We start from the raw sequence: 10,352 nt of genomic DNA on the forward strand, positions 1-10,352 counted from the left end.
TGTCTTGTATAGCTGTCACTGAAAGGAGGTCACTGTGGCCCAAGGCATTACTGCTGCTTTAGAAAAAGGTCTTTGCTGTCTTCTGGTCAGCAATGTGGAGTCATATATAAAATCTCTTGCCCTTTGTCATTCAGATTGTTGAGCGATTTTTCCATCCCCCCCAATAAGATATGCTCGTTTCAAGTGTAGCAAAAGTACCACCATATTTTCACTGCATTCAGCTGTGGTGCACTTCTGAGCTATACATGCGTGCACAGGAGAAGACTCTTCCACGAGAGGGTGACGCAGGGATGATTAGAAACTGATCCTGAAGTATGTGATCTGAAGAACCACGCTAGTCATGTCACATAAATTGAGGCTCTAGCATTGACCCTAAAACTATCTGAGATCCATTAGAGTAGAAGGAGCCTTTGAGAGAGAAACTCTACCCTCAGAGTAATTGATAGAATCATGAATAAAGTTCTTTTGTTCTTTAAAGCTTTGAGCATATGATACAGATAAGACACAACCACATTTTACCTTCAAGACACAAACAAATGATCAGCCTATCAGGGAAAAAAATCTCACCTAATTTGTGCTCAGAGGTTGTTTCAAAGAGTTGTCCCACTGAATGTAGATTGGGTACCAGAGAAATACAATCTCCTCTCGCAACCTCCAAGTATATTATATGAAATTTAGATTAGTAATGAGACATACATATATTATTTTGGTATCTGTATGTTAATGTTTAAGTAAAATAGCTTTGGGATTTGCCAATAAGCTGTCTTGCTGTTTCTGTAAAGAAAACAAATAGCTATTGGTTATTTACAATCAAGTTGTCTTTCTAATCTTTGCCCGGGGAGTACTCCATGTTTATTTCTCATTTTGACTTTGTAGTTTTCTCTAATAAGAAGTCAGTTAAGCTGGACTTACTAAGTTTACTTTCCTCTTTACTCATATTTTGCTAAGTTGCTGTTCATAACATACTAAAAACTACTAAATGATACGAGATTAAGTAGGGCTATTGGCTGTTACAGATCTAGGTGGGGGGAGATGGGAGGAGGGCAAAGAAGGATTTGATGTGTTGGTTGGTAAGCTTTTCAGAATTTTTGTTTAGTATGCCTAAGTTTTAAGGGAATGGGGGGAAAAAAGAGCTTGCTAAATCTTAAGTTCATTACTTTGCATCTTGGTTGTTTCTAGTTGTTGGTGAAAAGGAGAAGGTGAGTGGAACAGTTAACATCCGCACCCGAGATAACAAGGTGCATGGTGAGCGTACAATTGCAGACACTGTGGAGAGACTGCTGGAACTGAAATGCTCTCGCTCCAGACAAGCTGAAGAGGAATTTTAACGCCATCTGCTCTACCTGGCATAAAAAAAGATTCTAGTTTTCCTAATTCAGTTAACCACAGAGGTTTTGTGCTGAACCAGATTTGAAATATATTTCACATTGGACCTCTTGCTCATTTTAGCAGAGATTTTTCTTTAGTCAGAAATGTCTCTTTTTATAAAAATTAATTTTTCACAAACCTTGAAGTAAAATTTCCTGGCCTCTGAGGAATGACAGATGAAGGAAGATGAAATTACTTCCTGTGACTGCAAAGGAAAATGGAAATGTTAATCAGGGACACCCATAGCATTCGAACTACTCTGTTAAGAATAAAATACATGTTGATAACAAATGTTTTTCATGAAAGTTAAATGAAAGACCTCAGGCTTAAGAAACCACATAGTACCCATGCATTGCAGCAGCTTTTAGAGTGTCTCCTTTAGCAAGGAAAGTGATACCTTGCAGTCTTGTCTGCTGGTCTTACACCAATTAAATATATTGACTCTGAACAGTTCCCAGTCACGTAAAAGGGGAAATGAAGAGAGTCTCCCACTTCCATAGTGGTTGGTGCCTCTGGGAGTGTCTCAGCTCTCACTGCGTGACATCCAGGCGTGGGGCCATCTGCCGCAGAGCAGCGAGCTGCTAACAAAAGCCAACTATACCCTTTTCTAAAGGCAGTATCTGAAATGTGCTGGCTCTATGGGTAAGGTCGTTGTAGCTGTAGAAGGGGGAATGAGACTGTCTGGAAGAGGTAGGGCATAGCAGGGCCAAAGAAGCAGCTAAGAAAACTGGGATTCTTGGGAACAGAGTGTTTCTATTCTTATCCCTGAGCTGTCCTTTCAGTAAGGCTGTATATGTCACAGCAGAAACAAGAACCTACCGAACTGAAAAGGGTAATGATTATTTTCTTAAGACAAATGCTATTTTTCAATTTAATAGGTACAGTCCCCTTCAGTGGGACACTGCTTTCCCAAGCCTCTGGTCCAGGGCATCACATACTCAATTAGCAGCCCCTCCTATCTCACAGTTGAGGGATCTCATCAATTGGTTTTGGGTTTGGTTTTTTGGGGTTTGGGGGTTTTTTTGCACATCTGGCCGACGAGGCAAAGATCTGACACTGATGAAAAATAAAGTCATGGTCTGAGGGTTTGGTGGTTTTTTGTGTTGGTGTTGGTGTTAATCTTAACTGACCTGAACAGCTTCCAAAGGTGGTTGATAGCTTTCTTTTTAAAGGAACAGTTATTGCTACAGCCTTAGTAAAGATCAGGCAAATCTGAGGACAGGTTTGAATCATCCTGTCTTTTGAACACCTCCAAGTCTCACCCTTTCCTTTATTATCTGGGCAGAAGCATATAATCTAGCCTTTTCTCACTTATCTTTCTCAGGGGTGATGGTAACGTTGTATCAGCACTTGAACCCATTGTGAACTCAGTCTCACCAGACCACAACCCCAGCAACTTTTAGCAAAAGCTATTTCCTCCTCCTTTGGTTCGTTCAGACTAAAACGTTCCATCTAACTACTGTAGAAAAAAAAAAGGGGGGGAACTGACTTTCCACTGCCTTGTTGCTTTCAAAATTATTTTGGTGAAGGTTAAATGGGTTATTATTTTCTGTATTTTGCACCTGCTTTACTTCGCTGTGAAGTGACTGTTGCTCATGCAAAATAGCGGAATTGGACGTCAGCTGTCCCTGGGGCAGAAGGTCTTCATCAAATGTTGAAGCAAAACCAGAGTAGATACCGGTCCCCAGGGAAAAGGAGCCGCTAGCTCTGTTCCTCTCTAGGAATTGTGCCTCAAACCACCTTTCCACTAGGCTGGTGTATTTGTTGATTTTCACAGCGTGCTCTGCCTTTTTTTTTTGCAGGGATCCCTAGGTAACGCTAGCATTAAACTGCCGCAGTCATGTAATGAGATAGCGGTGCTGTAAAGCACTAGCCACTGCTGTGTATGGCTCAGGAGGTGTCAGTCTTGCACAAGTTACCCTTCTACAGAAACCTCATTTACGAGTTTTCTCACTTTTACCCTTCCAATTCTCTCTCCCATCCCACTGGGGGGGAGTGAGCGAGCGGCTGTGTGGTGCTCAGTTGCTGGCTGAGGTTAAACTGTGACATTAGATCATGCTTTTATATACCTATATAACTATATATGTACGTATATGAATACGTTAGTAGAAACAACACCTAAGGGTACTAGCCAATAAAATACATACCTCCAGCAGGGTGTGGACAGAACCGAGGTGTCTACATCCAAATCGTGACTGATGCAATGCTGCACTCAAGTGCCATCTAAACTCATGCTCTGCTGTTTTAAGTTCTCTAGCTGCCAAGAGCGGTGGTCACGCACAGAAGCAGAACTGGCCTGTCCCAAGCAGCATATCCTCTCTCTTGGTTCAACCAGAAGTCCTCTGAAGAGCGGGTTTTGGTCACTGCTTATCACCTTTGGTAGGACTAAGCTCCCGACAAAGTACTGTGCCTGTCTCCTAAGGCAGGAGGATGCAACTTCAGCGTCATGGCTTAATGGTGGGACCACTTGTCAAGCAGGAGAGAAGCCTTCGTATAATTCTTTCCAGGGCCTGAGAAGGCTGAAAGCCACCTCTCCCGTTCTGCAGAGCGTGCTCTCATTACCAGCATTAGGCAAGAGAAATAAGTTTGCAGCTTGGTTTTCAGTCTGTAAGTCCCTAGAGAGGTTTTGATGACCTAACGAGATCCCTGTACTCTTCTTGAGTCGCCTGCCCCTTCTTCCACAAGTGGTGAACTCTCCTTTTTTTCCTGAGTCCCAGCAAAAGCTCCCCGTTCAGCCAGGCCGGTCGTCTTCCCCGCCCGTTCTTACGGCGTATGGGGACAGCCTGCTCCTGCGCCTTTAGGACTTCCTTCTTGAAGAACGTCCAGCCTTCCTGGACCCCTTTGCCCTTCAGGATGGTCTCCCAAGGGACTCTCTCAACCAGCGTCCTGAACAGGCCAAAGTCCGCTTTTGGAAGGGAAACTTAGCAGTTCACACTGACACCCAATAACCCTTCTTTTATCTGTACATCACTGCAGAAGCAAGTGTTGTTTTCTGTTCTTCTCTGTTGTTATGGCAGCATATTTTTCAAGATATCATTTTAGTCTGTTTCCTACAGATTCTACTGTTTGGGATTTTTTTATAAAAAGCCTTATAAATAACAGATATATGTCCAGCTTGAGGTAAATCAGATTAGAGAGATGAATGCCTTGAACTGTATCCAAAAAGTATCCAGATGCTGATACTGACATTTTCTAATTTTCTTGTTCTTCCTTCAGGCTTCATTCCCCAATACCTTTGCTTTGTTCCCCATTACCTTTACTACCAATGACTTTTTGAGTCAGAGTTCTGGATGGGCCAAAATGTTCTACCCAGACAAAAACATAAAAATGCATTTGGCAGTCTTGCCCCCAATGTAATACTCTTGCCTACTGACTTAAATATGGATCTAAGGTAGATTTTAGACATTTCAGTGAATGCTTTGCTGGGCACAGACTCAGAAAAAGATACTAGGAACCATACGTGAGTCCAAAATATCCTGTAATCCATGGGACAGAACCTCCCTGGCATCATGGAAAATGATGCTGGTTTACAACAAAATATGAACAACTTATACCCAAAAGCAATAAGGTTCTGAGGTTTGCTGCTTCACAAGGAATCGAAGAATCCTTCATATGCATGTATTTTAAGGAAGTGCATTGATTAGGTCATTATTCTGACACTGATGCTGCAGATATTTATAATCACGAGTAACAAGGTATGTTTAAGTAGCACGCTGCCGTTAATGAGAGCATTGGCAAATATGCTTTTTTTATGTATGTGTGTCTGTATTTCTGTTACTGAACCATTTGCAACACCAAAGAAAAGCTTAAACTGGAAGGCAGAGAGCGTTCCCACCCACAGCAGCCTCACACCTCCTGGTTAGAGCTCTTTCTGGGAAAGTGGGTGATACAACTTTGAACTAAGCTTATTAAATGTTAATCAAGTTACCCTTTTGTTTTTGTGTGACAGGCTCACAACCCTACACCCATTCACAGATGCGTGTTCCCAGTCCCAGTCAGAATTTCTTCCCCCTCAAACAAAGCCAGCAGACTCAGCATTTCATGCAACTATGGCAGCAAAAAACTCTTGAAGGAGTCATGGGACAGGGAAAAGAATTAGGTGGAAGAGGAAGGAGGAGGACTCCTGAGGTGTTTTGGCTGATGATAAAATAAATGTTTCCATAAGTAACAGACCCACCTCGGGACATTTTGTCACTCCTCCAGTTTCTTGTTCCTTTCCTTGTCCGGTCAGGCTTTAATCTACTACTTAGACCAACAGATGAACTGTTTGCATGGCAGTTCTCTAACTAAGAAAGAAATCCTTTAGGGAGAAGGTGAGAAGAATGCATTTTTCCTGATTTGTTTAAAATTGATTGCCAGTTGTGCTTAAAAGGCAAAATAACAAACTTGGCATCATTATTCTCAACCTCCTCAAACCGAAGTGGTGACTGAGTTAAGACTGTTGCCTCCCTGGTGAATCCTCTAGCCACTAGGCTACAAGGTGAAATGGTACTTGCTAACAGTTGTTTCCAGAAAGAAAACGGTGCGCTGTCCTCACTTCCTTGAAAGAAAGGACAGTGACACTGATTTTCTGAAGCAAGGTCTGACTGTGGATTCCCAGTGAACATAAATGCTTTTCTGGAGGTCTATATGATGTACTTACTCCCCAGTAGTCATGTTTATAGCCATTATTTTAAGTTAGAATTCAAGGACCTGACTGTTAAGATTAAATGACTTGCTCATGGATAGTCACTGTGCTAGAAAAGTAAGAATGCAGGTTAGGAATAATTGTATTCCTTGTCTTTTCCTCTAGTCACTACATTCCAGAGTGAAATATCAAAGTGAGCATTAGAAGTTAAATCCCATTAGGGCTGGGAGTTATGGCTGTGCTGTAAGAGCAACAGAGGCAGAACAAACACAGACTTTCATGAAAGACTAGGGTGAAGACTGTATTCCTGCCTCATCAAAAGATGGGTGATGAGGCGCTTAGGGACATGGTTTAGTGGATGTGGTGGTGTTGGACTCGATGATCTTGGAGGCCTTTTCCAACCTTAATGATTCTATGATTCTGTGATTCATGGGAATGTAAATCACCTCATGTTTACCACAGACTCCTCCATGCCATGGTCGTTTCCTGTGGAGTAGCTGATAAGGTACAGCACCTACTCTGCTTTACTTCACAGCAAGTTTTGTTTACTTATACCTTAAAGCAGATTTCAAAGCAGATGACTGAAAGAGGCACACAGAATGACAGGGAAGGAAGATACCTAACCTGATAGATCATCCAGGTATATACAAATAAGGTCTGGCAGGAATTTCAGTACCTGACAGGAATCACTGGGCCAGCCTTCAGTTTTCTGTGAAACTCCTCAGTTCTGCAAACTTCCCTGAAAGAGTTTTCCCTGGCCCAGAGCCACCTGGGTGCTGCCACAACTAAGGGTAATTCCACTAAGAGTCTTCCTGTCACATCTTGGGATGAAATTCCCACAGTGGTTGATACTACTTCCTCAATTACACCACTGGGACAATCTGATGCAGTTTCAGTATTCAGGTTGAGCAATGTTGTGTCAACTCCTCTAAAAGCAGTGAAGCATCACCTTTAGGGAGAACCCAGCTGTAAGATAAATTGTTAATTGGTGTAGGCACCTTTACAGAGTTAGTCTTGCCCTGACTATGATGTTTTCCATTACATCCAAACCCAGTCCACGCAAGCCCTCTGGTAAAAGAAAATCAGTTTGCCCTGTTAGAGTAGGCCAAAATTAAGAGGTCTTTGAAAACTCGTTTCAGGCCTTCAGCTCATGCCCTGTGTAATTTCATGATTGCCTTAGCCTTCTCCACCATTTCTTAATTGCACAGTCAATTCTGGCAAAGATCTAAGGAGTTGGCCCTCAAATCTGATAATGGTAAACTGATGCTATGAAAATCAAGTATTGCTAGAGGCTATGCTTATTAAAAAAAAAGGCAACACATACTGCTTGGTGCTTAACGAGTATTTTCAAAACCACTCAGCCTTTCTACACGCTAGTGTTTTCCATCTGCCTTGGACCGGAATATTTTTTCACAGTTGTCTGGTTGCGGTTGATGCCTTGTTAGCCCCTGTGATCAAGTGTGCTCATACAGAATGAGCTACGTTTGAACTTATATCAAAGTTAAGTTTTTTCACATAGCAGAGCCTCTGGAGCAAGGCATACGCATACATTAACATCTTCCAATAAATTACTACAAAGAACATGTGCTCAGATAAACTGGGGCAGGCAGGGGCATTTTGTAGTGTTCTGAGACATTAAAGGTAAATCATCTGGGCTATACAGTTAGTTTCAATACATAAGAAGATAGCTGTATCCCTCTCAAAACAGTATCCTTCCACTGGATCACAAAACTCTTCTGCAAACAGGAAAACGTTCTGAGATGCACAGAGGGCAGCTGTGAAAAGTGAAGAAACCCACCAACCAAACCCAAAGTGTTCAGCATTCAGAAAAAAAAATATGCCAGTTAAACATGACAAGGCTTCCACAAGCCAACTGTATATATCTATCTGTATTAAAAGATAAGGTTGTAGGGACCATTAGAATGGAGGCTTAACATCTGAATCCATGATGCATCATGAGACAGCCTTGTCTTCCCCAAAGTCTTTGGAATTACCTCTCTGGGATCCCCAAAGAGAGAAGCAGAAACAGGGACAAGAGGATTGGCAGAGGGGAGCAGGGATTAGGCAAGAAAGCACAGAACAAAGACACGCAGTGCTCTCCCTGCTGACGTCCAGATGCAAAGTACAATTAAGCTCCTTGGTGTTTCAAGCATCCCATCCTGTGATGGGTTTATCTCACTAGATTAGAAGAGAGTGTGTTCACTGCATGCCAGTTTGGGGCTGACACTAAAAGTACCTTTTGCTATCCATCACAAGAAGAAGCAGGCTTATAAACCAGACATTTATTGATTTATTACATTCCTGAAACACTACTCTTCATTTTGGGAATACTCAGAACTAACCCTTGTACACTGAGCATGTATGGCAACATCAGCACAAGTTAAATTAATGTTCTGCAAGAGCTTAAATGCACAATGACACTAACCTAATCATGTTTAATTTGTGATTTCTCAATTGCACACTTCAGGGACAAACTGTAACATGTCTACATCACATCAGCAATAAAAGGAAAATTTCTCTTTATTTTTGTTTAATGGGATAAAGGCCTATAAAGATGTGAAATCTCTACCCCTGTGTATCTGCCAGGATGTTGCGCTGCACACTGCAACCGCTTTGAATGAACTGAGCAATGGATTTCTTAGCTGTGAATATGGAAAGACACCTTTTATTGGTGCAGCCACTGAAATGCCAAAATGGGAAGACTTTTTCCACAGAACAAGACTTTCAAGATCTAACTAGAAATGACCATCAAACAACAAATCTCCATTTCATCGTATGATATATGAACTTGCATCATTCTGGATTTGCAGGAGGGGAACTTAGACTTAAAGAGGAACAAAGAGCACATTATTTTAAAGAAATTCAGAGCTGTTTTTTTCAGGGCCTAGCTCCCTTAAACTAGAGCTTGATAATTCTTTCAGATTTCATGTACAGACTGTCAGAAGAATCCAACATTTAGCCTGGCTGGTTTGAAAGGACAGCAACTCACTGATCTGGAAAGTGACAAAAAGAGCTGTTTAAAAAACCTCAACTCTTGCGGCTGAATTCAAGAAAGTTCTCAGCATCTGGAGTGGGGCTCAAGTGGCAACTAGAGCCCAGTCTCAGTCCATAATTGATTCTGCAACCAGCTGCTGCCCAGCCCTGAAGTACCTAAACCGTAGAGGCGGTCTTATTAATCTTAAAACTCCCCACTTGCCATGCACTGAGTCCCTGTCCCAGATGTGGCATCCCCCATTGGTTCCCTCCTCTGCCTGAGGGGATTCAAATGCAAATCCCCAACATCCAAAGAAGAGCATATTGTGAGGTTGGGGTCTCTCCTACATAGAAAAAGACACAAGAAAAGGGAAGAGAATACAGAAAACAAGGCCTAGCTGTGCTGTCTAGTAGATCTGGGACTCTTATTGGGGGTTTCAAACACATTTCTATTACATTAGCTACTCTTTTCTCACCACCAGCATATAAAGTTAGGCTCTTTCTTTACTATTTCTGCTTTAATGAATCTTGAATTCCCAGCAATTAACTCTTGAGTTTTCAAGATGCTCCACGTCGAGATGGTGGAGCACAAGGTGCAATGATGTGGTGTATGGCTTTGCATTCCTAACAGAATACTTTGCAAAGCACTAGTTTGTTTACAGGATAATCTGTATCTTCCAGTTAACAAACTCATCAGAACAAGTGTCATAAACCACTGATACGGTCATTTCAATCGTCCCTATGTATGGAAGATAGTGCAGGGAGATTATGGCAAGCTGTCACTCTTTGTCTAGCAGTGTTTCTAAGTGAATGGAAGAAAGTAGCAGCTATAGTTTGTGACATCAGTCTGCACATGAATTAAGATACACCAGGTAATGCAATTTTCCTTCCATGTCAATGAAGAAAAGCAAGTATTGCATTGCTTAGAAACATCTGTCTTGCACTGTCCATTAAAACTTAAGATGGAGAGAGAGGTATCAGTACGTATCTCATATGGAGCACTAGTCTCATCACAGTAAATGAAGAACCTGCTGAAGCTCAAAACCATTCTTATCCCAGCGTGCTGTAACCAGGATAAAGCACTGCCACTGCTGGAAAACTGCAACAAAGTGCATTTCAGCTTTGTTTTCCTGAACAGCAAACAGGAGGCAATCATGCAGTATCTAAACCACGGCTTGAGCTGAGATCATGAGGTGAAAAAAGGAAAAAGCTGCAGGAATTGTGTGAGAGGACAAGGAATGGAGGAGACAGCAGGGTACAGCAAACAAGGGAGTGCTTTTAGACTCAGACCTGGAATGGGGAAGAAGAGCTGTTACCTGCCTGTTTACATTTGTGTGCCATTTTGCTGTCAGCACAAGGCAAGGGCTCCACGTACAAGGCAAGG

The 10,352-nt window shown here is 42.1% G+C and overlaps 1 protein-coding gene across 1 annotated transcript in view; it reads left to right on the forward strand.

Annotated features, from left to right (window-relative positions):
- The window catches only part of TARS (threonyl-tRNA synthetase), a 23,696-nt gene extending 22,253 nt beyond the window's left edge, over positions 1 to 1,443 (forward strand). The window contains exon 20 of the mRNA XM_009318457.1: positions 1,180 to 1,443. Within this exon, the coding sequence (XP_009316732.1) occupies positions 1,180 to 1,328 (149 nt within the window). The 3' untranslated portion in view covers positions 1,329 to 1,443. The remainder of the gene's footprint in view (positions 1 to 1,179) is intronic.
- The last annotated feature ends 8,909 nt before the right edge of the window (positions 1,444 to 10,352 follow it).

Source organism: Pygoscelis adeliae, unplaced genomic scaffold (assembly GCF_000699105.1).
Source record: "Pygoscelis adeliae isolate BGI_AS28 unplaced genomic scaffold, ASM69910v1 Scaffold272, whole genome shotgun sequence".
Lineage (NCBI taxonomy): Eukaryota > Metazoa > Chordata > Aves > Sphenisciformes > Spheniscidae > Pygoscelis > Pygoscelis adeliae.